General features: G+C 40.7%; 3 protein-coding genes and 1 long non-coding RNA gene across 4 annotated transcripts; all 4 read right to left on the reverse strand.

Annotated features, from left to right (window-relative positions):
- Positions 1 to 2283: 2283 nt before the first annotated feature.
- On the reverse strand, positions 2284 to 2886 carry LOC136499596 (uncharacterized). Its single transcript, XM_066495197.1, has one exon. The coding sequence runs from the start codon at positions 2884 to 2886 to the stop codon at positions 2284 to 2286; it is 603 nt and encodes a 200-aa protein (XP_066351294.1).
- Positions 2887 to 2892: 6 nt separating this feature from the next.
- On the reverse strand, positions 2893 to 3366 carry LOC136499598 (uncharacterized). Its single transcript, XM_066495198.1, has one exon. It carries the CDS (start codon positions 3364 to 3366, stop codon positions 2893 to 2895), a length of 474 nt encoding a protein of 157 aa, XP_066351295.1.
- A 3934-nt stretch (positions 3367 to 7300) lies between these two features.
- Positions 7301 to 11219, reverse strand: LOC136498998 (uncharacterized). Its single transcript, XR_010769858.1, has 4 exons — positions 10972 to 11219; positions 9700 to 10147; positions 8599 to 8677; positions 7301 to 7533 (listed from the first exon to the last, which is right to left on the reverse strand). It is a non-coding gene; the product is annotated as an uncharacterized lncRNA (long non-coding RNA).
- A 7736-nt stretch (positions 11220 to 18955) lies between these two features.
- On the reverse strand, positions 18956 to 27754 carry LOC136501780 ((E)-beta-caryophyllene synthase-like). The gene is made up of 7 exons (XM_066497314.1): positions 27635 to 27754; positions 25318 to 25576; positions 24092 to 24452; positions 23775 to 23996; positions 23485 to 23621; positions 22413 to 22663; positions 18956 to 19520 (listed from the first exon to the last, which is right to left on the reverse strand). Exons 1-7 carry the CDS (start codon positions 27752 to 27754, stop codon positions 19236 to 19238), a joined length of 1635 nt encoding a protein of 544 aa, XP_066353411.1. The 3' UTR covers positions 18956 to 19235.
- Between the last annotated feature and the right edge of the window lie 91 nt (positions 27755 to 27845).

The following is a 27845-nucleotide window of genomic DNA, read 5'->3' on the forward strand; positions in this document are numbered from 1 at the left end:
GTGAGGAACAAAAAGTGAGGAATCTGATCTTGTTGCCCGGAATCCGAGTTTGATGAAGAACTCCGCGAACCGAGTGAACTAGGCATGGGGCGCCTGTCATAGATCGTATATAGATTTGTCAAGAAGACATGCTGCATCAAGTCGGGCAGCATCAACGAACCCAGTAGGTTGCTGACAGAGGACGTGTTCTTGGAGATGTCCATGAAGAAATACATTAGAGACAATGAGTTGTTTTGTTGGCCAGCACCATGAAGCCGCGATGGTGAGAACAGTCCTGATGGTGGCCGGTTTCACCACTGGTGAAAACATTTCCCCAAAATCGACACCGGCCCGCTGAGTGAATCCGCGTACTACCCAACGCGCCTTGTAGCGTTCCAATGATCCATCAGAATTCATTTTTTGTTTGAAAATCCATTTCCCTATGACAATGTTGGCGCCTGGATGCCGATCAACAAGGCGCCAGGTACGATTTCGCTAGAGGGCATCATAATCGGTAGCCATGATCGCTCGCCCATTTGGATCTTGTAGGGTTGTACGAACATATTTGGGAATTAGAGAAATGGTGGTGGGATTAGAGGATTGATAACTGGCTAGTGCATATTTGGGGTTGGGTTTGTAGATGTTGGCTTGGGAGCGCGTCTGCATGGGGTGGCTGGTGGCAGCCAGGGCCTAAACTAGAGGGCTGTTAGCAGTAGCTGGGTCATGAACTGGAGGGCTATCAGCAACAATGGGGATAGCAGAGGATGCTTGTGCGGATGAAGATGAGTGAGGTGTGGCAGGGTGTGAAGATGGTGAACTAGATGTATGTGTGCCACTGGAATCGGTGGCTATTGGCGTAGGACAGGGGGCGCGCTGCTGAATCAGAATGGGGTCATCAGAGTCTACTATAGCCGGTCCGGCTGTTGTCAGATTTGATTCAGACAGCGCTAAGAGGAAAGGGAATCGAGTTTCGTCAAAGACAACATGGCATGATGTAATCACACAGCGTGTGTGGATGTCTAGACAATGATACCCACGATGATCAGTAGGGTAGACATGAAGAACATAGGGGGTGGATCGGGCTTAGCTTGTGTTCCATGGTGGGTGACTGATTGGGAAAACAAAGGCACCCGAAAACTCACAAGTGATCATAGGTGGGGGGCGCGCCAAGAAGAAGTTCGTGGGGGGTGGCGCGACCACTTGTGCAACAAGGGCGACGGCTGATCAAGTGAGTGGCTGTCGAGAGGGCCTCAACCTAGTACTCAGTTGGTAGACCAGCATGTAGAAGCATGCTATGAATGCAGTCATTGAGAGTGTGGATGATATGCTCAACCTTGCCATTCGGAGTACAACGCCATGGTGTTCATAGTGACATCTCATGGCAAGATTATCGAATTCCTTGCCATTATCAGTTTGAAGAGCTAGAAGAGGAAGCTCAAATTGGGTGCGAACATATACATGAAAGGCAATTAGATAGCCAAACACATCTGATTTTGCACGCAAGGGGAAGGTCTAGATGTAGTGAGTAAAGTCATCAATCAACACTAGATAGTATTTGAAGCCAAAAAAGCTAGACATAGGGGTTGTCCAAACATCGGCGTACACAATCTGAAATGGAACATAACTGACTAAATTTGAAGAAGAAAATGGCAGCCAAACATGCTTGCCAAGATGACAACTATCACAGACAGGAGACAGATTACTAGGGACAAATTCTAGATGACACAAAGTTTGCTGGAGAGTGCGGCGTCCTGGATGGCCAAGGCGTTGATGCCACAGCTCGACGGTGGGTGCAGTGGTGACGAGGGCCTCTGGTGGTGAAGGGGCTAGAGGGTAGAGCTCGCCATGGCTGTTACATCGGAGGAGCACCGTATGTGTTGGAAGATCATTGATAGAAAAACCAAATGGGTCAAATTCGACACTGACATTGTTATCCCTAGTAAGAGTACGAACGGAGATGAGTTTTTTAACAAGAGATGGAGACACTAGAACATTGTTGAGGCGAAGGGGGGAGTGAGCAGTGGGGATCACCGTGTGTGCGCGATGGGTAACAGACATGGTAGAGCCATTACCTACGGTGACGGGAGTAGAATTGGGAATGGGTTGAAGGGAGATGAAATTACCAGGGTTGGACGACTTGTGGGAAGAGGCACCAGTGTCGAGGAACCACTCAGCGGTCTGTGGCCCCGATGGTGGAACGTTCATCGTGGTTAGGGCAGCCAGGAGGGCCTACTGGTTCCAGAAGTCCAGCGTGGGTGAGGAAGCAGTGTACACACTCGGATCTGGAGCAGGAGTGCCGGCGTACTATGCTTGGTGTGGAGGAGTGCCAGGACGGGGATCGAACACGCCAGCGCTGGGCGCCCTGAATGGCATCTGCCAGGCCTGGACCATCCCGGTATAGGGATTGACGCTGGGAGGCCAAGCTGGGGAACCACGGGCCTGATTGTAGGAACCGCCATCTAGTTGGTTGAAGCCGTAGCCACGTCCGCGGCCACGAACACGGCCACGACCACCTCGGAAGGAACCGTCGGTGCACAGCGCCGAACCGTCGGTGCACGACGCCAATCCGCTGGTGCCAGCCGCTGGGGACTGGGTAGGAGGAGGAGTGGTGCTGGAGCCGTCGCCGCCGCTGGATGGTTTGGAACCGCCAGAGGCGATGAGGGCATGTTGGGCAGCAGTCTTGGCGTGCTCGCAGTCATACTTTTCTTCCAGCAGCAGGTACAAGTGCACCGAGAAGAAAGTGTGCGGCGGTTGCTGCACCGTGATCGCCGGGATGGCATGACTGTACTTGGAGCTGAGGCCATGTAGCATGTTGAGCACTTGGCTAATCTCGCGCACCGGCTGGCCAACATCGCGGAGACCATCGGCGAGTTGCTTGAGGTGCTCGGTGTACTGAGTAATGTCCATGTCGCCCTAGACAAGACTCCTGAACTCGGACTCAAGGTAGACTGCGCGATGAAGTTCGTTGTAGCGGAATTGGGCGTGGATGCCGCCCCAGACGAGGTAGGCGGTGGCGTGCGGAGAGCGAACAATGGCGCGCACGTCCTTGGAGATAGAGTTGTACAACCAACTCAGGACGCACTGATCGACGATGCGACATTCGGGATCACGACGCTGGATCGAGGTGGGCGGCGGGGAGACATGGGAGGTGAGGCCGAACTTGCTGAGGAATGTGTCGAAGAAACAGCGCCATTCATCGTAGTTTGGCTCGGCGAGCTTGAGGAGAACTGGAACATGGGATTTGATGTTCACGGTTTGGAGGACGGATGTGGGAGGTGTGTTGGCGGCGGAAACATCGATGTCGACGGAGGAAGTGAAGGAGGCTTCGGAGGAGTCGGAGTTGGATTGGTCGGCATCAAAGAGGGGATTTTCATCCATGGTGGGCATGGTGACAAGAGAATGCCGGAGATGAACAACGGAGGTTGAAGATGGCGAGAGGAAGCGATGGCAGCGAGGGGATCAACCCGAGCTGTCCAATACCATGTAGAAAGTAGGAATGAGAGTCAGCAGTGTTTCCATTGATCTCTGATGTGTTTATATAAGTTACAACATGTGTTGCTCAATTGGCAACTGCACCTAAGTGCTAGTGTACAACGTGGGCGCAGGGGCGCGCGCCGTGCTCATGGTCACCGCGCACTGGCTCTGGACAGCGAAAGCAGTTGGCGTCCATGGTCTTGGCGCTGTCCCTCAACACTCTTTATGTTTCAACACATCTGCAAATTGTTTTAATTTACCATTCCAATAATCCAATGCTACAAAAAAAATCCTACAATTGAAATAAAGTAATCCAGTGTTGCCAAAAAAAAATCCTCCAATAACTCAACGGCCTAGAAGTCTATAACCTAAGTTAGTTTTGCATACCCTGTGCCTCATGCACTTTTGCTGTCCGCGCAAATCATGAAATCCCTGATCACCAGCCGCGAGCAACGATACCTAGAGAGAAACTGAAAGGAAAAAAGAAACGTGACTACCGGAGTAGGGGCAATAGGCTAAATGGCTTTGGCTGATGATAAGATCAGTTCGAGTCTTTGATTCTTCAAGATGATAGATCATACCTGCTGGTGCTGGGCTGTTGCTCGACTTCACAATCCCGTCGTGGAGGCGCTGATGGACACGCCCGCCGCCGCTGCTGCCAAACTGATCGACTGCACGCGTACCATGGAAGAAAACGAAGGGGTACCCGCAAGGAAAAGAATAGGAAGGGTCGAAGGCTTGTGGGGCTGTGCGAAGCGAAGGTGAAAGGCCGAGCGGCACTAGCCTGGACATCCCTTAGCAGCCATGTTTCCAGTAGAAAACGGGAATGAAAACTTAAAGAAGCATGCATTTTCTCATGTGGAAACATAAATGTTTTCGAATTGGAAACATAAATATTTTTGGAACAACGTTCCACGTTTCTGTTTGCTAAGGTAGTCACATACTCACTTCTGACTCCTATAGGTCAAGTGCAGGATGATCTGCGGCCCACAGGCTCTCTGTAGCTTTGCCACTCTATCTATCTATCTATCTATGAAATCATGGTTAGGAAAAATTTTAGCCAGCCATAACCGCTTTCAAAACCAGTTAGATTAATTTCCAACATATGAAAAGTTAGACCATATTTTGGTAACAACAGATTGGGAACAAAACTTTCCACTGGCTACTGTTCAAGCACTCACCCGAGAAATCTCAGATCACACATCACTTTTATTAGATGGAGGGGAGCCATCTCACAGAGGCAACATTAGGAATTTTAAATTTGAGCTAGGGTGGCTGACACGGGATGATTTCTTTGGCTTGGTAAAAGAGGTTTGGAAGTCTGAGAATAGGGGTAGATCACCGATGGAACGGTGGCAAAATAAGATTAGAAGGCTGCTACGTTCCTTTAGAGGATGGGCTAGAAATTTAGTTTCCCAAAACAAGAAGTATAAATTAGATCTGTTGGCTAAGATAGATGTCTTCGAAAGAAAGGCAGAAACAAGTTTGCTGTCACCTCAAGAGGTGGAGCTTAGATATATCTCAAAGGGCAATTAACTAAGTTGCTAAGAGAGGAGGAGATATACTGGCATCAACGATCAAAAGCAACAAAGTTATTGCAAGGGGATGATAATACCAAGTATTTCCATCTGGTGGCAAATGGGAGACATAGGAAAACAAAAATTATACAGGCAGGAAGAAGGAATTATTGTTGGGGATGCGAACTTGAAAGATTATATAACGGAATACTATAAATGACTGTTTGGACCTCGTGTACAGAATTCTTTCTCAATGGACGAGACTTTGAGGCATGACATACCTCAAGTATCGGAGGAGGAGAATGAAGTATTGGTGGCTCCATTCAGTGAGGAGGAGGTCAAATTGGCAGTCTTGGATATGAAACAAAACAAGGCACCGGGTCCGGATGGCTTTCCCGCTAAATTTTACCAATTCTTTTGAGAAGTTGTGAAGCCAGATTTGATGAGCCTCTTTTATGAATTCCATGCTGGGAGACTGCCTATTCATAGTTTAAACTTTGGGGTAATTACACTTTTACCTAAGATCACTGATGCGATCCGGATACAACAATACATGCCTATATGTCTCTTAAATGTGTCCTTTAAGATTTTTAAGAAAGTACTAAACAATAGAATTTTGAAAGTGGCTGATTAGTTGATGGGTCCGTCTCAGACAACCTTCATTCCGGGGAGATATATAATGGAAGGAGTTGTGATCCTACATGAAACAATTCATGAGTTACATAGGAAAAAACAAGATGGAGTGATTTTAAAACTAGACTTCGAAAAAGCATATGACAAACTAAAGTGGCCTTTTATACAATAAGTCCTTAGAATGAAAGGATTCTCACCAATTTGGTGTGAATGGATTGCAAAAGTCATGACTAGAGGGAGTGTTGTAGTAAAGGTCAATGATAATTTAGGCTATTATTTCCAAACAAAAAAAGGAGTACGTCAGGGGGATCCGTTATCTCCAATCTTTTTTAATATAGTGGTTGATATGCTGGCTATTCTTATTTTATGAGCAAAAGAGGCTGAACAAGTCCAAAGAGGCTGAACAAGTCTAAGGGGTTGTGCCGCATTTGGTAGATGATGGTCTTTCAGTCCTTCAGTACGCGGATGACACTAATATCTTTATGGACAATGATCTAGAGAGGGCCAAAAACATGAAGCTTCTGCTTTGTGCTTTTGAACAACTTTTAGGACTCAAGATCAATTTCCATAAGAGCGAATTGTTTTGCAATGGAGCAGCCAAAGATAATCAAAACGAGTATGCACAAATTTTTGGGTGTAATGTAGGATCGTTCCCGTTTACATACCTAGGAATTCCTATGCACCATAGAAAACTCATGAATAAGGACTGGAAATATGTTGAAGAAAGATTTCAAAAGAGATTGAGCTGTTGGAGGGGTAAGATGTTATTAGTAGGAGGGAGGCTTGTTCTTATTAACTCTGTTCTAAGTAGTCTTCCCATGTTCATGATGTCATTTTTTGAAATGCCTAGAGGGGTTTTGAAGAAGTGGGACTATTTTACACTACAAACTTCTAACCCTTGCGCAACGACGAGAAAACGTTGCAATAGGCCCAATTTTGTTGCAAAAGGTAGTTCATACCACGAAATCGCGTTCGTTGGCAATGGTTGCAAAAAGTCACGTTGCAATAAGAACTTGCAACCGTTGCTAGTTTGGCGTTGCAAGAGTTAGATTTTCTTGCAACGTTGCCAAGCATTGCAATAGGACGTTATCGCAACATTCATTGGCGTGGCAATACGAGCACTTGCCACGTTTGTCTTCGTAGCGAGAGGTGGTAAATACAACGAGCGATAGTGTGGCAATAGATTTTTGTTGCCACGCTATAATTTTGTTGCTTAAGGTGTTGTTGCCACGACCGTTGTGCCGTGGCAAGTAAATCATTTGCCACGCAAATGTACTCGTTGCGAGAGAGTATACATTATTGCCACGCTTGTCTTGGCGTGGCAATAGTATCATTTGCCACGCAAATTTATCCGTTGCGAGATACCGTTCATTATTGCCACGGCCGCGTTGCCGTTGCAACAGTATCATTTGCCACACAATTTTATTCGTTGCAATATACCGTTCATTATTGCCATGACCTCAGTGCCATTGCAACAGTAGAATTTGCCACGCAATTTTATTCGTTGCGGAAGATTAATTGTTATTGCAACAATAGTCATGTCGTGGCAATAGTATTATTTGCAACGTAAATAAGTCTGTTGCCATACAGCATATTGCCACGCATCACGGCTCATAGGTATAGCTTTTATTGCAACGCTAGTAACATTTAATTTTGGTTTAATAAATCATCATTGCAAATCAATGAATCATATCAAAAGCAATTGCACCCACATATATTAATTATAATCAATCATTCAATATGTTGCCAAACCCATGAAATAGTAGCTAAAATCATAGACGAGTGTACAATTAACTCATTATTTGACAACTTTTTACAAACTTCCTAACATCTATGCAGCACTTGAGAAATTCCTAGCAGCCCAACATGTCATCTCCTCGGCTATGTCCTCGCTTGATTATGAGCCTCCCACTGAAACCTTGTCCACCTACTGCCAAAAGAATATGATTGGGATATTAGAACAATATTAAGTTTACTAAATTTTGCACAAATGTAAAGAGATGAAAATATAAAATGGTTCTAATTTCTAATTTCATATACAAAAGCCATCAACCAAGCTTTTGCATAGTTGAAGTTCTACTGCAATCCTGCCTGAAGGCGTTGCATATGTTACAGTAGCAGCTGCCTTCTCTGAATTTTTAAGGCAGCAACAGTTTAGTTGATTAGAAAAATCATAACTTGAGTTGTAGACAATGAAAAATTATATTCTTTAACAATATGGAAAGCCCATGAAATTCTCTACATCTTTGTAGTTATTTGTTAAATAAGATTCTGCAGTTATCATGGTCAAAAAACACAAACACCCACTGCTGTCCAAACCAAGGTCAAAACCTGACCGACTACTTTCAAAATTCATAACTGCAAATAGAGAGACAGGGGAGAGCTGGAGGTCGGCGATGTGTAGCAATTGGTGCAGGTGCGAGTGTGACAGCTACAACTTAATGTCATGGTTACCAGAAGCTACTTGGCATAGAGAAATTCAGCCTAGCAATAGGCATTAGCCACTAATAATCATGGTTACCTATCCAAGCATTGTCATACACCCCATTTCCCCTACCATCATGCTACTGAATTGAATAATAAAAAGAGAACAGAGTAAAGGGACCACACTTAAGCTTGAAAACGCTGGTAAAAAACAGAAGTTAGGCACTAGGAATTAAGTCTCTGGTCTTGCGCATACCTAATCAAGGAGTGGTAAAGTGGCAAATGGTGAATGATTAGCATTTGAGCCCATCAACCTCAGCCAGTACATACTGGCTATAGGATCAGATGATATCTGAAAAATATTGAGCCCTTGCTGCCTTATTACAGGGAAGAGCAAGATGCATAGCAGATGCACCATCCTTCAATTTCTCATTATTGACAAGATGTTCTGTTTTCCAGTCAAGTTTCAGAAATCTCATAGAGGACTACAATTATTCAAAAATACAATGGAAATTCACATGAATACTAAAAAACATTTTAAAAAATGGAAAGCCCTATGAATTGTTGTTACCTTATTCACCCAATCTGGAAAAGCAACACTGAACAGAAGTGTTTGTAGTTTGGTATTTTGGTAGAATATTCAACCTTTCCTGTTTACATATTTAATAGTGTGATCACATAAGAAGCTATGTCAAACAGAAAAAAGCAACACTGTTAATATTACTCCATTTAAAAACCATGTTAAGTGTTTCATTTAAAAATTAGAAAGTGAGTAGTAAGAAAAGTTTGATATCATCATAAAATATACTTTATTGGCAATCATAATACAGGAACATTTTTTCTCTATTATTATGAGCTCTCTACTTGGCAGCACTTTGGACTCCTGCCATAGTCAATTCTTTTGGATGCCTTGCTTAGCCTGTTAACCGAAGATTCCAATCTAGGCAAGAGATAGCCAATGTTTTTTCTTATAGGAAATAACACTATTCTTATACAGGATTAATTGTTTTTATACAAGAGCAAATGCTATACCTAATGTCTGTTTGCATACTTCCTTCATCATAATGCAAAATTCAGGGGACACTCCCATCCAGTACTACATAAGCACATCACTCCTCTCCAAAATATGTTATTCAGCCATACGCAGCTCAAAATAGCTCGCCATGTGATTGTATTATATATTCTACAACAATATATATACAGACACAGTGCTTGGCCATGTGATTCACCCAAGCATAGAAAACGATCTCAGACTTTGTATTCCTGAATCGAAACAGACATGTTTACTTTCTGTAATTTTAGACAAGCAAAACAAATACCGAGCAAGTAATTGCCTTTTCTTAAACATCTTTTTTTTACTGGAGGCAGCAGTAGTAATATATAATAATAATGTTATAGTAGACCATCCAGAAGAGACAGAACCAGTAAGTCAGAAATTTGTTTTTATGAAGAAAATATTAAACCTGTGTTCTAACACATTGGATGATTGGATAGTTAGATCTTCAATGAATTTGACTTAACTGTAGATGCAGTAACATATATTTGCATTTACCAACATTCAAGAGCTTGACAGATTAATTTCAAGGCTGCGATAGACACATATCTTTATATTGAAAAACAAATAAGTATGAAATCACATAAACAAAAAACCTAGATTAAGTAATCATTGCACCTGGGGACATATGGAGAAGAGAACCCAAGATCATCTTCTACTTCGAGGGTGGCCTCAGTATATCGATGGCGATGGGTACCCAAGGCGGTGGAGTCTGTGCTGGCGCTGATGCCCTGCGAACGAAGCGCCGTCCTGCCTGAAGGCGTTGCCAGTGGCGTCCTCAACGAAGGCGATGTCGGGGGCGTCCTGGACCGAGGTGGCGTAGGCAGCAGCGTCATGGCCCTCACGCGGTCCTGGGAGACGGATCGCGATCTAATTGGGGGAGGGGGAGGGATACGCGCGGTCTGGAGACGGGAGGTTATTAGACCAACGCGCGGTCAACTTGGAACATTACAACACTTCCTAACATCTCTACAGCATTTGCAGACTTTCCGACAGCACAACCAGTCATGATCTCAGCTGTGTTCTTGCTAGATTCCTTGCCTTCTAGTCAACATTTGTCGTCCACCTACTCACCAAAAGAATAAGATTGTGATATTAGTAAATTGGGTAATAAAGTCATTCATGCATAGAATGTACAAAATTTTAGATACAACATGGTTCTAGTTGAGTTGACAGTAAAGGTGGTTCACAACTTATATCAAGTCAAGAGATTAAAGGTAAACTTTAGGACTGTTAGAAATAATAAACAGTGCATCATGATCACCACATTGCAATTCAGACAATTGTATAGAAAGTGCATACTAATTAATTTTCAGAAGACAAACGTTTGAAGCAATAACTCTTGATTTCCATGAAAACAAAGATACAACCAATTGAATGGCAATAGGCACAGATTAAGCAATTCACAAATAATCTTACTAATAAGAGATCTAGTTAAACATGTGAAATTAATTATCAAGCTTACTAGATCAAAAGAATGCAAGAGCTACTGCTAACACCAGCGAACAAGTTCAAAGAAATTGATCTTAAGCCTAGGTGACCACTATAAGCTAGTTGGAAGCAAAAACTAACGTTGGGGTAGAAATTCACAAATCACATCTACTCTATGTGTGCGAGCTGGTGTTTCGAGATTGACGATGATAGTGTAGACATATATATATATATATTTCTATTTCTAGTGAGCATTTGCTGTTTTTGGACAAACGAGCTGTTGTTATTCAAGTATAGGATAGGCAACAATTTACATTAGCAAAGCTACTAAGCACAACACCTAACATGAAGATTGGAGAATCACGCACATTGGAAATTTCCAAGAAAGCAAATGCATCTCCGTCGAAAAACCTTAAATCCAGCCACGGAGGGAGTGGGAGGAAGAGAATGGATTAGTACCTTAGGGCTGGCACGGTCGGAGGTTGGAGAGGCGTCACTGCAGCCGGCGCCGGCGCAGCACAGGTTGCTGGCGGCCGCGACGGGACGGTGCGCGGCACACAGGTTCGCTCCCAATCTCTAGTCTTTTCACCTTCGTGGAGTGTAGGGGCACAGCTTCACACAGTGGAGGACCAACGAACGGGGGACGTCGGGCCACTCGGACGGAAGCGCGGCGCGGCGGCGCCGGAACCAGCTGCAGCGGGGAGCGGGCTGGCGGCCGATTGGAAAATGAAAGAACCCTAACGCAGAGAATCGAGCCTCTCGTTTATATAGGTCCAGCGAATTTAGCCCAAGATTGGGCACGTTTTTGGTGGATCAAAAATTTTCCTCCCGCGCTTGGCCTTGTGTCCAGTGAACGGCCTGTTTAGTTTTCTTTTCTCCTTTTCTTTTTTGCCCAACCGTTTTTTATTATTATTATTTTTACAGCAATGCGGACGTGAGAGGGAGCCCGCACATGTTGCAATTTTTTAGCGGAGTCCGCGGCCACACTCGTTCTGGATGGCGGGAAGTGGGAATTTTAGGTTCAGTTTTGTGCCCATACACGCGATTCGGCAGATCAATTTTTCCAAAAAAAATCATTTGAATTTTTTAAATAATTATACACGAAAACATGTTGTTATGCAAGTTTGAAAAGCTCTCTAACCAAACATAGATATTATTACGATCATTTTAATGTAATTCCACAAAATAATTCTAATAATATCTTAATATGGTTAGGAAATTCTAAGGCCTAGCATGGCAACATATTTTGGGTCCATAAGCTTTTTGTAAAAATTTTAATTTATTTTAACAAAGTGGTAGCCTAATTCACAAACGAACACATCTTTCACACAGTTACATATTACTCCTACTATGTGAAAGAGATATCCTTTTGTCGACAATGAGTAGTACCTCGTATTTCATACTATGTGAAACAAATTCAGTTTGTTTTAATAAAGTGGGAGTCAACATTGTTCACAAATAGACACATCTCGCACACATCTACATATATTACTTCTACTATGTAAGAGACATCCATTTGTAAAATAATGTGCAGTATCTCTTTGTTAAGATCATTTGAATTTTTTAATAATTATACACCAAATATAATTTGAAGTAACACCTTTTTTAATCTTATTAGGGGTACACATAGTTCAATTTAGAATTTGTTTAGTAAACACACATAAATTCGTTTAAACTGTAGAAAATAGTGAATCATTTTTTAAATTTCCGAAACCTCGTATTTCCTTAACTTGTAGTAAATATAAGGTTTTGTCAAAATTTGAGGTCCATTTGAGTTCGAATTTGATGTGAGGCGTGCAAGCTTCAAAGTTTGACTTGAGTAACATTGAATTAGGTTTAAAATCATTTTCATGTACAATGTATAGACTCCCTCTATTAAAATCATTTGAATTTTTACATGAAGCATATACACCCAAAACATGATTCCATGCAAATTCCTAGATTTTCTAGACCACTTTTAGGCATTATTAGAGTTATTTTGTGGTAACCTGGAGACAGAAGGTCCAATTATCCCAACACAACAATTGGATTTTTCATCTATCTCCATGATAAATGATTTTATGATTTAGTGAACCATACGAGCCTAAGTATATTTTTCATCCATCTTATTTGAGGTATGCACAATTCAATTTGAAATTTGTTTGGATAGGCACACAAAAGTTCTTTTAAACTATAAATAATAGTCAATCATTTTTTAAATTCTTTAAACCTCATATTTTCATAGCTCGTAGTAAATGTAAGGTTTTTGTCAAAATTTGAGCAGCATATGAGTTCAAATTTTACGTGAGGTGTTCAACTTCAAACCAGAGCGCAAAGTGAAATCTATTATTTGTGGATGTACAGGCTTTGGTTCGAGCTCCTGTGGCGTATTTTTCTTTTTGTTCCGTTTCTTTGTTCATGTGCACTTGGTATATGTCGACTAAAACTGCAATAATGGTCTTGTTCGCTTGTCTTATAATCTGTATTTTTTAGCTTATTTTTCAGCCAAAATAGTGTTTTTTTCTCACAACAAATCAGCGGAAATAGTGTTTCGGCTTGTTTTTTCAACGAAGCGAACGGGGCCAATAACAAATAACAAATTTAAAGAGTGGAATGACATGGCAACATATTTTGGGCCCATAACTATTCCATATAAATTTTAGTTCCTTTTAATAAAGTGTGCAATACTTCTTTTTTAAAATCATTTGAAGTTTTTTTGAATGACTATACACCAAAAACATGTTGTCATGCAAGTTTGTAGAGTTTCTAACCAAATTTAGATATTATTATGATTATTATATGGTAATTCCATAAAATAACTGTAATAATATCTAAATATGGTTAGGAAACTCTACAAAATGGCATGACGACATATTTTGGGTCCATAAGGTTGTCATAAAAAATTCCATTCATTTTAGTACAGTCGAACTATGTATTATTCACAAATAGATACATCTCTTATACAATTACTATTACTATGTTGGAGATGTGTTTATTTGTGAAGAATGTGTAATATGCTTTGTTATATTTAAAATTTTTAATGATTATACACAAAAAAGTACATATTGTCATGCAAGTTTGAACAATTTCAAACCAATTATAGATATTATTAGACTATCGGCTTGTTCGGTTGGCTGGTTCGTATCGTTGCTGGTTCGTAAAGAAATACTGTTGGCTGGTTTGTGTGAGAGAAAAATACTGTTCCGACTGGAAATTTACGATCGTTTACGACAAGCCACAGCCAAACGAACAGGCTATATATTTCCATGGTTAACATATTATACAAACTATTTACTTTGCATAGTGTAGTGGTGGCCATGCTTGGTGTTTGAGCGATGGGTTTGAGGCTCAAACCCCATAGTCAACATTTTTTTGTTCTTTTTGTCATCTTCCAATAGTTTTAATAGTTAATTTAACTTACAAAGAACTTTGTGAGCATGAACAAACACAAATACCAACGTAGTGTTGTGGTAAGTCGAACTTTCAAGAAAGAGGTGTCGTTAGTTCGAGTCCAACCAATTCCTTTTTTTGTGCTATTTTACACTTTTTTAGTCTGTTTTTATCATTTCTTAATTGTACTCGTTGTTAATTTAAAATATAAAAATTTTACTATGCATGTACTAACATAAGATCTAACATAATCTAGTCGTAAGTCTACTGCTTCAAGATGGAAGGGTGTCGAGTTCAAGTCCTACCTATGCTCCATTTTTACTCTTTTTTTTACATTTTGATGACATTTGATCATGTGACCCGGCCTTAGCTATTGCAACAATTCAATTTTTCGTAGCTATTGCAACGATTCAATTTTTCGCTGCAGGGAAGCTTAAAAAAATGAGCCCTTTACTATATTACTATATAATATAAAAAATAAACTTTAATGCATCGAAAGGGAATTTTTATCAAACAAATTACAAATATTATCTTAAAAAAGGAACATGAAAAAATATGTTGTACTAGATTCAACATTAAAATCAAAATTCAATAAATTACCTAGTTGAGAACTTGATATAATGATTATCCCCTAATAAATAGTCTCAACTCTCATAACACAATGCCCTAACTACACGTATGCACTCTGAAGAATAAAAATTGGAGGTAAAGATAATTGAATATTGATTAAATATATAATTGCCATAGATGATACATCAAGATTAACAAAGGAACTTGGGAGCAATTTGTCAAACATAGATTGAACTAGAGCACCTGATTGATGTGTGAACTCGACGACTCTCGTCGACGTACTCATCACTCGCGTCGACGTACTCGTGTAGACGTGGCTTTCGGCTAAGTGTCTAGCTGTCGACAAGGTCGCGTAGAGCGGTGAGGACACGAGCAACCCAGCAGCACCAGCGACAGGGACACCAGCGGCTGCAGGGAGAGGCAACGCGTGACGACGCCTGGGGACAGAGCCAGTTGCGACGACGCCTTGGAAAGAGAAAGCCACGATGCCTATACGATAGTCGATCGTGCACATATACGTATACTGCTATATACCAGATCCGATCCTATTTCAATACATAACAGGTTCTACGTTATTTTGTATTTTGTATATGTTCCTTTGACTACCAATGACACAAACACATATATGGTGTAGTGGTAAGCACAAGTCTTCAGGACTCTAAAGTCCCAGGTTCGAATCCTGGTGTTGATTTTTTTTTTACTTAACCATTGTGCTCAAGAACCTTAGGGCGCGTTTGGTTAGCTTCTCAGATGAGCCAGGCTGTACCTAGGCAGCTAGGCTGCAGGTAGCCAGGGCGAGCGCATGCACATGGCTGGTGTTTGGTTATCGTACTCACAGAGCCTGGCTGTTCGGAGATTTCGTTTGGTTCACTGCATGTTAGCATCGGCTGTCTCACTGACATGTCCCGTTTGCATGCTTGCTGCGCTCGCGCGAGCTTGGCCGCGGAGGAACGAGGATTTTTGGCGTATGAGTTGAGCCTGGCCCACGAGGGAATCTTGCACCGCATGGGACAGGCCCCAACCTCCAACCAGTCAACCAAACGCTTGGAGCTGCATCCGTGGAGCCTAGCCGCGACGTATGTAGGTAACCAAACGCGCCCTTAGGTATTGCAACGATTTAGTCTTTAGTTGCTATATGTACAATCTTTTTGCAACACAAGAGACTATCTTGCACGCCAAGGAAGGACCGGACGGTGCTCGCTCTCCTTATCTCGTCGATGATCAGGAAGGAACTAGGGCACCAATATGCCATAGTCGCTGCAGGGAATTCAAGGGCCGTGACGACTACAGCCGTAGGGAAGGGGCGCCGCGACGATAAAGGCTTCAGGGAGGCCTTGACCACGCTAGCTGCTAGTGCTGGCTGTAGGGATCAGGGGGGGCTCCACCACATTCTTCGCAAGGAGACAACGCGTGGGGGAAGAAGAGAGGCCGCGGGAGAGAAGGAGCCGCGACAGGAGCTACAAGCCGCGACCTCTACGTGATATGTAAATTTAGATTAGATCCTTTTTCCAATATAACTGCTCAACATTAATTAATATAGGGAACTTTCGCTATTACTAACACAAACATAGACGTAGCCTAGTGGTAGGAGCTTACTTTCAAGACCAAGAGGTCTCAGGTTCGAAACCCATATTGTTGTCATTTTTAAAAAAAATTATGCAACCATTAAAGTGGAAAGGCTTAGGTATTGCAACAATGTAATTTTTCGTTGCTATATTATAACCTTTTTGCAATGAACGAAACTGCTACATACAACGAAACCATAATCGTTGCAACCTTAGTGATTGCAACGAACTATTTTTTTCGTTGCTATATGTACCAATTTTTTGCAACAAAAGCGACTATTATATACAACAGAACATATTCGTGGCGATATAGATGGGCTATTGCAACCATAAAATAAAGAGTGGCAATATCACCTTAGTATTGCAACGAAAATAAACTTGCCTGCAACGCAAATCAAATCGTGGCAACATTAATCACTTATTGCAACCGTTCAATAATTTGTTGCGATAACACTTACTTTTTGCAACGATCTCCACACTTATGGCCACAAAACAATCTTCATGGCAAAAAAACAATCTATCGCAACCAAAAGTGAAAATTGTTGTGATAACAACACTTGTTGCAACGAAACCATGCCATTGCGACAAAAAAGCGTGGTATAAGGGTCAGAAGTTAGTAGTGTTAGATCCTATTTTTTCTGACAGAGTGATGAGTATAAGAAAAAATATAGATTGACAAAGTGGGAGGTAGTATGCACACTAAAAGACCAAGAAGGATTGGGAGTCCTAAATTTAGATGTTCACAATAAGTGTCTCCTAAGCAAATGACTCTTTAAATTGTTAAATGGAGACGGGGTTTGGCAACAATTGCTTATGAATATATATTTAAGGGACAAATCTTTGACACAGGTTCAATACATGCCCGGGGACTCTTAGTTTTGGGCTAGCCTCGTGAAGGTCAAGGGTGAGTTCCTTTCGATGGGTAGGTTTGAACCGTTAAATGTAGCTTTCAGGAGATCGCTGATGGGTGCTAATTTGCAAGCGTGGCACAATGTGGTGGCTATGGTTGCAGATGTACACCTAAGAAACCAGAGAGATCGCTTTGTGTGGGGGCTACATCAGAATGGGCTATTCTCAGTCAGTTTCATGTACAGAGCTTTGTTAGGAGCACAAGCTTTACCGTTTAACACTTTAATTTGGAAACTTAAACTACCTCTCAAAATCAAAGTCTTTATGTGGTACCTGTACAAGGGTGTAATTTTAATAAAAGATAATTTAGCAAGGCGGCAGTGGCAGGGAGATAGAAAGTGTTGTTTCTGTTCCTTGAACGAATCCATACAACATCTACTCTTTGACTGTCATTTTGCTAAATTTATGTGGAGAATTGTTCATGTTTCCTTTAACCTAATACCTCCAACTAGTGTACACAATTTGTTTACAAGTTGGTTGGAAGGGATAAATAGAAAAATGAAATCACAAATTCTTGTGGGTGCAAATGCCATTTGTTGGGCGATTTGGTTAACCCGGAATGATATTATGTTTGACAAGGCTCTAGCACCATCTTATTTGCATGTTATCTTCAAGGGGACATACTGGACCAGGTACTGGTCCCTAATACAGAAGGAGGAGGATTGCCATTTGTTGAAGATGGGATGTAGGACTATTGAGATTGCCGCGATGGAGGTGTTTGCAAGACACGACTGGAGATTTGCCAACAGGCTTGCATTTTAGTTGTGGCTTTTGAAAACTTTTTTTGTTGTCTTTATGGCTCAAAACTTTGTTTTTGAGATTCCTGGACCGTTTTGCTCTCGCTTGTAATAACGAACAGCCATATGCATTAGTCGATGCAGAAGCTGGGATATTAATATATTCCATTTTCTAAAAAATCGGACAAGCTGAGGGAGGTAAATCGGATGGTTTAAAGAGTTGGAGTATAAAAATATAATCCAATTTTCCGATCAAGGGGCTAATTGGAATAACACAATAGTTGAGGATGGTCGGACAAACTCTTTCCAAAAATAAAATTGCTGCAACCAAGTCAACTTAGAAAGAATTGAGCCCAAGGACATATAGTTTTTTTTGGGAATATCTATTTATTTGTTGACATATTTTGAATGGTAAAATATGTCGAATTTTATAATGTTGCACATGTTATTCTCTGATGTTGCACATGTTATCCTCCGATGTTGCATATGACTGAAACAATGAAGCATACAACATGCATGAACAATGTTTGAAACATGATAAAATATCATCCGCAACATCTTATACAACTTGTCATATTTCCTCCTCTACAACATTTGCAACATCAAATAACAACATTAACAACATGAAAGAACAACATTCGCAACATCAAAAAAATTGACAGATTTTTTCCTCAAAAATATGTCAGCAGATAAATAGAAAATATGTAGTTTTTTTTTCTTGATAAGAGCTCAAGGATATATAGTTAAGTGCACACTACTCCCTCTGTCCGTGACTAAATAGATTCCTGGAGTTGTCTTAAGTCAAACTTTTTAAACTTTGATCAAATTTGTAGAAAAAACATCAAGATTTATTATATCAAACTAGTATCATTAGATGTACCATAGAGTATATTTTCATAATGTATTCATTTTATGTCATAGATATTGTTACTTTTTTCTATAAAGTTAGTCAAACTTAAAAAAAATTTGACTGGCATGGATTCTATGAATTGATTTATTTGGGGATAGAGAGAGTAGCTTCTAGCCCAGCCACCATGAATACAGAAGAGGGTAGGAGACAAACTAGCCAGGCCTAGCCCAATTTAGTCATGGACAGCCGGTTTATTAGCGCAACTCTAGCTCCACACTGTTTATCATAATTCTACCATATATGATTTGGAGTTTGTAGAATAAAATAAGTTGGTTTGAATATCTGTATTTATCTCAAAAATTAATAACAAAATTGCTCAACTAAATGTCGTCCATGTGTCTATAGCTCCGATTTCAATAATTTCTGGTGCCTGGAAATTGTTCCATCTAACTCTACGCCAAACAAGCCGAAAGATTTTATTAATTCACAATCATTACATCGAGTTGTACAATAGTTATGAACCCACAGGCCATACATGGAAACCTAGTAAGGTTTGGATTTTACGGTTCCGGCTAGTAAACATATTCCTATAGAAAAAGATCACTAAAGTATATATATATATCTGCAAGATCTTCCGAGAAACACAATACATTTGCAAATACTACAAACTATATAGACACTGAATTGTTGTCCAGCTGGTTATAGCCACGCTGTCACCTAATTTTAGTTGATTAGATCCACATACAGTGAATCCAATATGCCTTTGATACTCCGTGAATCGGTGTATCCATCGACATCTTTGTATAGAAAATCCATTGTACGAGCCAGGTTGGCTACCCTCTCCAGAAGAGCCTTTGGTTGTGGCTGTCTCATGCACTCTTCGGTGATGTCCATCCACGCTTCCTCGATCAGTTCTCTAAGCTTTTCTATGGCTTGTTCTATTGTGGTACCATATTCTTTTGCACAAGTTTGCACTGTAGATACCATATTCTTTGATGCTTCTTCTCGCTGCAGCCAAAAATATTGAAAAGTTTAGGAACGATTCTATAATTGAGCTTATGTAACACCCTAAATTTTACAACAATTGAAATTAGAGAAAATTTGATTTACTAAGCATTTTTGTGAACATTAAATTTAGGAGGAATAATAAAGTATGCCAAATTAAAAATGTAATAAAGGTTAACAACAATGAATGTGCATTCATGCTGCTGCATATCAATTTTTGGAATGGTTTGATTTGAACTCAAGTTTGAATTTGATTTGAATTCTTGCTTTCGAAATTTGCTTTGGAAAGTAATTGGAAAAAAAATGGAATTTTCTTCCTTCCTCTTTTTGGCCCGAAGGCCTGCTGCTGTCGCGGCCCACCTTTTCCCCGCACCGGCCTGCGCCCCTCTCTCCCCGCAGCGCTCCGCTCGGCCCGCTCCAGCGCCAGCCCACGCTCGCCCACGCTGCAAGCCGCTGGAGGCAGCCCAGCTCGCGCGGCCCGGTTCGCTGGCCAGTCGCAAGCCACGCCCGCGCGCCTTCATCCGCCGCTGACCGCCCGGGCCCAGGCCCAGGCTCTTCTTCCTCGCGTCGTAACGGAGCCGGACTCCTCCGCACCGACGCCATCGAGTCCGCCTCGGCCACGCTCTCTTTGGTGCCGTGCCGCTCAAGCAGCCCACCCCATAAATAGCGCCCGCACCTCTCCTCTATCACCTAACCCATCTGGCGACCGTTTTTCTTCGCCAAGCAGCCGCAGCCGAGCTTCGTTTTAGCGCCGCCGCCGACCACCGCTGTTCCTCAAGCACCGAGCCGCCGTCGCTGCTCCCCGCTTGCTTATTCCGGCTCGGATGAGATTCCCTTTCCCTTCTCTCTCGCCCGGAGTTTTTGTTTCGTAGAATAGTGTACTGGAGGCCGTGAACCGAGCGCTCCAGATGGCCGGCCATGGCGCCGCTGTGTCTCCTGCCGCCGGTGGCACTGTGCCGGCAGCTTCTTGTTTTTTTTCGCCAGATTGATTTTCAGCCGTCGGTTTCTAATCCAACGGCTTAGATCTATAGATACCCCTTCGTTGCCAATCTTTCAAATACGCCCTTATAAGTATTCCAGATTCAACCCGCGGTCCTTTGCGCATTTCACAGTTTATGTTTCTTTCTTCCGAAAGCGTATTTTCATTTGTTTGGACTGAAATATGTTTTCAATTATTTACAGTTTTGCCATTCAACTTGTTTTAGCCATAAAATCTCCGTTTTAACTCCGATTTGATCCGTTCAAGTTGCGTTAGATTCATAATTAAGTGATCTACATGTTCATGTTACTGTAAAGTAGGTTTCCAACTTTTATAATTTGAGCTTAGATCTAATCTATTATTTGTCTATAGGAAATCTTGTATAAATCATAACTTTTCCGTTTTAGATCCGATTTTTGTGATCTTCGCGTCTGTGTGTTCTTAGCGAGACGTAGATTCGTTTTCCAAACTTTTCATCTTGATTCTTTACTGTTGGTGTACTGTTCTAATCTATAGCCTTGTTTGCTTTGCATGATTGTTCCTGGATGCTTGTATGTTGCTGTGGTTATCGAGTATAGACGGTGAGCAGTTCGTGGGAGATCAAGGGTACGACTTGGACGAGCAGGACCAGCAAGAGTACATTGCCCAAGGCAAGTATAGCCTGGGATCATCCTTGTTTCCTATTCACTTTAATTCATTAAATTCATATTGCATGTGTCGCCTTGATAGGGATTTCCTAGAATTGAACTATTACCTTGTCACCTATGGGTTATGCATGTGGGTAGCTTTGCTAGAGCTCAATTGAACCATGATCTTGTGACTTGACTAATGGTATATGCAATAAACGCTAAAATATGACTTTTTAGCAACATGGAAACAGAGGGCTGGAGTGTTTAGCTACTTTCTAAATGCTTCAGATTCCTCTCCCTAAGGACTTATCTGTAAGTGATCATCCGGGACTTACAGTACAGCTGTGAGGGCTACATGGCTCTGGCTTTAGCTCAGTATGAGAACCTTTTCTAGCTTGTTAGTGGTTACCTTCATTGGCGTAAGAATGGCTTGCCGAATCGGGTATAGAGCGGCTTCTATCCTTGTGCGTATAGGCTGCGCGTCAATATGCCACCGGGAAAGGGGGGCTCTATATCTATTTGCCGAGTGAATCTAATGGCCCTAACTTGTTAGACGAACCTTTGAAAGGCTTCATAGTGACCCTTGCCTGCTCACCTTCGAAGTGTTTTGGGAGTTATAAACCCGGGCATATGGGAATCATGACTCATAGTGAAAGTGTACAACCTCTGCAGAGTGTAAAACTGGCATATCAGCCGTGCTCACGGTCACGAGCGGCCTTGGAACCCTTATGGAATAGATGAACACTAAGTAACATTTGTTTATGCTATTCATTATTCATGTTTACATTTGATTATGTGTTTGGCAATGGGAATTGAAACAACTTGATGCTACTCATAAGCTAAAATTGTGACAACTAAAAGCTGAACGCTGTTGAACCGTGTCTAGCCTTTTGAGCCTCATGAACCCCGTGTTACACTTGTTGAGTACGACATGTACTTACGCTTGTTTATTTTCATTACTTGGATAAAAATCCTAGATGGGTAACAGATGACCTTGAGAATGATGATTTCCCTGAGGACTACTAGACTTGTGGTCAACCAGTCGACGTCCCTGTGAATTGGAGCTTCCGCGAGAGATCTTTTTATTATTCCCGCTATATTTATGTGATAACTCTGTCTTATTCGTGATGTAATAAACATTTGTGATGATACTATTCATAATTTGTCAGCTTATGTGTGTGACTGATCTCTGGGCGCACATAAGATTTTGCACTCCATTTTATCCTTAAAATTGGGTGTGACAGCTTATCATTTATTAGCACTTAGAAAATATAGACTAACTGGCACCTTGTACGACACTATATCATTAGCGAGGCGTCCAATAACACAGACAGCTCGGATGATTTTCGGATAGGTAGAAGCCCACTCAATAGCTTCGCTAGTTGCCACATCTCCCATTGAAATGAATCCCAGGCTCACGATGTGCATACAACCACTACTACGTGCTGAAATTTTTAGATGCTCATCAACGGTGGCTGGCACATATTTCTTGTCACGCCATTCGGTCTCAGCATTATAGCATTTGGCCATGTCGATTATGTAAAATGCATGTAAGATTAGTGTGAAAGCTCAAAGATACAATATACCCCAAAGAGAAAACTACCCAGGCAAACCTTTAAATTTGTAATGGAGGCCTCAGGGAGCTCTAACTACTGTTAGCAAATGCCATTTTGTCTGGAACACATTAATTATTCTTTATACTTGCGTATACTATGTGCACCCAAACTCTCAAACACACATAAGTTTAAACTAATGCCGAAATTATTGCTCTCTCTATGAAAAAATACTTACTGATTCATATATTTCTTTCTGTATGGAGTATTAAGAATATAAGAAAAGTATTTTTAAACTATACTTGTCACTAAACTCTTATAAGATATCATTGGTTACAATAAAAATAAATTTGTATTGAAAGACGAGTGGAATATAATGTGGATCCATTGATACAACTTTTATCTACTATGCATGCATATAATCTAAATAATTGTTGAACAATTTTTTTTCAAGAATTAAGCCAGGCATTTCATAATCATAAGCCCCAAATTTTGGATGTTGTAGTTAATATTAGATCAAGCAAAATTATTAGAACTAAATTAGTTTAGATGTTGTACACTTGTTTGATTAGTATATATTGAATAAAAATAAAGTAGTGACAATCATGTTGCTCTAAATTAATTTTAGATCGCATTGTACCATAGTAAGATTATAAATATGTTAATCACAAGGATGCACAATGAACATTTGGACATACACACATAATATAACCCTGATGGCTTTTAGATATGTCAATCACGATAATTTTCCTCCTAGGGATATATACAATTGTTTCTCCATTTTAATCTTGTTTCAGTAAGACATACCAGTCCTTTAACCAACTTGGCATGTTTGTTGTTTTGAAGATTCAACCCCTCGTCAATGGCTTTTACGGTGGTAAGTATATTTATATATAAAGTCCTCAAGTATGTTGGGCATTGCTCTACTGCTTCTTCATCCCACCTGTCATTTATGAAACTTATGATTATATTAACATGATGTATTGAAAATAGAACTTCTAGAGACATCAGCTTTCCATACAAATAAATAATTAGGACTATATAAATTTATTACCCTATAAGCAACATGATGAATATGGACAGAAGTGTTGCAAACCTTTGCAGTGCTGCAGTGAAGACATTGCCTTCTTCTGTGGTGCAATGATTGTCATACAAGTCATCGAGTACAGACACAATCGTAATCAATTGTGTAAGCATCTTTCGTGAATAGGAATATTGGGGCTCAAAGAATACTCCCATCATCCAGAAATGCATCTCCACCATCCTATCTCGTGCATAGATTGACGTGTTAGCCTGTGTTTGGAACTCTTTCCACCAGCTGTAAATATATATAGGGCACGAGAAGATATCTAGAAATAATGGTAATGAGAGAACTTAGTACAACATCACTATGCTATTAATGATGGCTCTTACAGTGTAAGATCTTTTAGCTCCTCACAATATAGGGTTAGCAAAATGTTGAAGTCTAACTTTGAAAACTCTAGGAACATATTATTGTGTGTAGTATTTTTCTCGTATATTGAGATATATTGCCTCGCTTGTACTCTTTTGAGTCTTCTAAAAAGAGGTGTTTCCAATGCATATTTCACTTCTTTCAATTGTGGTTCGAGATTGTCTACAATATACTGAAGCTGACACTTGGTGAAAATAAGAATATTGTCAAGCACTTCTTCCCCTTTCACTCTAAGATGTGCCGCTTCATACATTCTCAATAAACATCTTGCATCATCTGTTACAATATTTCCTTTGTCATCTCTGAACTTCAAAAATACGTCTGTGACATTAAAAACACATGAGACATCAATTATATTGATGTCCAGAAGTATGGACTATGAAACAGTTGTAAGAGATGGCAGTGACAGAATAATAGTATAAAGTCCATTGTTTAGTCTCCAACTTGAACGGTAGTTCAATTTTCAACTTTGAAGGATGAAACTGGGTACTGGATGCTCTCCAACTACCGAAATCGAGCAAATTTGGTCCTCTCTCTTGTTTCAAAGGTGGTTTTCTATTTTTTGAAAATAAAAAAAATTCTTGTTTAACCTCTAAAAATTAGTAAGTAGTTTTGTATCTTAAATCAGAGAAATGTGAAACCTGTACAATTTTTTTTTCTAAAGATGTCATCTATATGCTATGCTCTTTTCATAGTTATTTGAATCTTATTCGTTCATCTTCTTCAAGTTTCAGTACAAGGAATAAAATAGTAGAAAAAATAAGTAAGTTCAAAATAAATCTAAATAGATCTCCCCCACAGTTTTTGCCTCAAAAAAAGTCTAAATAGATCATTAACTAATAGATAACATTTTTAAAAATAAACTGATACTTACATATTTACCTAATCTAAAATAAATTAGTTAAGATGATTCTTTAGTGATTAAACTAGATTTTTATTATTTTAAGAAAAAATAGAAACCATCTTTGAAACTAACAGTTGGAGGCTGTCTTGTGTCATTTTTATAAGCAGATACTACATTTAACACTTGAGCATATGTATCGCCACACTATTTGAAGTAATAAAAACCTCTTTGTTGCTTCGGTGGAAGGTGTGTATACCATAAAAGTCCTTCTGAAGTCATATGAAGTTCCATCTAAGTAATATACGACAATTAAATAGCAAAATAAAATGTCTGGAATCTTACCAGAAGAAATATGATATCCATGCTTCCTAAGCAAATAGAAAAGATTTGAGGTTGTAAGAAGATCAAGATCTTGATCCCTAGCTTCGAAGACATTGCACATTAATTTATCAATCTCCTTGGTATAGTGATAATCCAATCCAAGCCGTTCTAGTGTATCAATACAGTCTAACTTATCAGACAAATCAAAAGAATCAGCATCCAGTAGCATTTTCTTCACCTCCTCCTTCATTATTTTGACCTTATCCTTCATCATCAAATACTGCAAGAAAGATATTTCTAATGTTATAGTTAAACTCTCTGTAGTGTAAATGTCAGTGTGCAAACGAATCCTTTCATATGCACAACACAATGAGCCAGATTCTACTTGAAGAGACACCTAGATGTTGATGGAGGTCAGCAGCTCAACCAGGCTGGGTGTATGCATTCTCTTTGTTTCGTTGCTACCTGCTTAGCCTCACAGATCGATGTGAGACGGTGTTTGGTTGCTCACATGAGAACATGTTACATGAGATAAAAATTGATCATCATCAAGGATAATCTGGCCAAAAGAAATTGGAATGGTAGTAAGGTTTGCAGCTTTTGCAGTAGCCTGGAAACCATAAAACATTTATTCTTCGATTGTATTGTCGCTAAGGCTCTATGGCGTATGGTTCACTGGGTTTTTGGTTTGAGACCACCGAGGAACATAGCCCATATGTTTGGAGGTTGGTCTAAATTGGGTCAACAAAAACACAATCTCTTATTATTCACAGGTGCAGCGGCCCTTTGTTGGGTTATTTGGCTCACAAGGAATGATTTGGTGTTTAATAAATGTCAACCAAAAACATTTTTGCAAGTACTCTTCAGGGCAACAATACTGGCTCTGATTTTGGGCTCCATTGCAACGGCTGGATGAACACAGGGTGCTTATCCAAGATGTGTGCAGAAATTTAGAGTCAAAAGCCATGTTTATTTTTGCTTCAAATGGTTGGAACTTTAGTAGTCGCCTTGGGAACTAGTTGGCACCTGTGTGAGTTCCGTTTGGAGTGAGTGTGTAATAAGCTTGGTGTGATCCTTCTCTTTTGTGAGAAGCTGAAGCCGGAACATATGGTTCCATTATCTAAAAAAATCAAGGTGCCTATTATCATGTGCAACTATATCCTCTTATATATAGAGAGATGTTTATTTATCATGTTGTTCCTTAATATGTTTTTAGAAAAACATTGGACCATTTTGTATATGCTCATCAGCACCAATATAACATTAACTGGTGAAGCTAGTGTCCAGTGATTCTGGCCTGAGGCAAGCGTCCAAAATCTCTCTCTTTCCATATACGTATCCTGTGAACCAGGCTGAGGAAGAATTTTCTTGCATGGGCGGAACTAGCTCAGAAAGGCAGTATAGGCAACAAATCACCATGAACTTGTATCCTATTGGTGGGTTTGGTTTGTTGGGATATATTCAATCAATCAATCACACCCTTGATAATAATCGATCCCTACACATCGACCAGTTACATATATAGCCTAGAATTTTAGCAGTCTTGCAAAATAAAACAAAGTGTTGGCGGTCTTGGCACCTTTTCCTGCAGCGATGTGATGAGAGCCAAATGACATGTTTAATTAGATCATGTACCTGTGATGTACCTGTGATGGAGTGCATGGGATGTGGTGGAGGAAGAAGTCACCCCATGGGCTCGGGGTGTACGTCTGTGGCTTGCGCTGCTGCACCTGTGAGACCAGAGCGACGGGGCCGCTGGTGGCCATTCTGGGTTAGCAAAATGTTGAAGTCTAACTTTGAAAACTCTAGGAGCATATTATTGTGTGTAGTATTTTTCTCGTATATTGAGATATATTGCCTCGCTTGTACTCTTTTGAGTCTTCTAAAAAGAGGTGTTTCCAATGCATATTTCACTTCTTTCAATTGTGGTTCGAGATCGTCTACAATATACAGAAGCTGACTCTTGGTGAAAATAAGAATATTGTCAAGCACTTCTTCCCCTTTCACTCTAAGATGTGCCGCTTCATACATTCTCAATAAACATCTTGCATCATCTGTTACAATATTTCCTTTGTCATCTCTGAACTTCAAAAATACATCTGTGACATTAGAAACACATGAGACATCAATTATATTGATGTCCAGAAGTATGGACTATGAAACAATTGTAAGAGATGGCAGTGACAGAATAATAGTATAAAGTCCATTGTTTAGTCTTCAACTTTAGCAGTCATGCAAAATAAAACAAAGAGTTGGCGGTCTTGGCACCTTTCCTGCAGCGATGTGATGAGAGCCAAATGACATGTTTAATTAGTTTTGTAGCGTATGGAGCATGTACCTGTGATGGAGTGCATGGGATGTGGTGGAGGAAGAAGTCACCCCATGGGCTCGGGGTGTATGTCTGTGGCTTGCGCTGCTGCACCTGTGAGACCAGAGGGACGGGGCCGCTGGTGGCCATCTCTGGGTGGCTGCTGGGGCCGTTAGATCAATGCGAAGCAGGGGAGGCTTTAGAGAGCTGCTGGCTCCGTGGGTAGTTGCTTGGAGAAGAT

Source organism: Miscanthus floridulus, chromosome 13 (genome assembly GCF_019320115.1).
Source record: "Miscanthus floridulus cultivar M001 chromosome 13, ASM1932011v1, whole genome shotgun sequence".
NCBI classification, from domain to species: Eukaryota; Viridiplantae; Streptophyta; class Magnoliopsida; order Poales; family Poaceae; genus Miscanthus; species Miscanthus floridulus.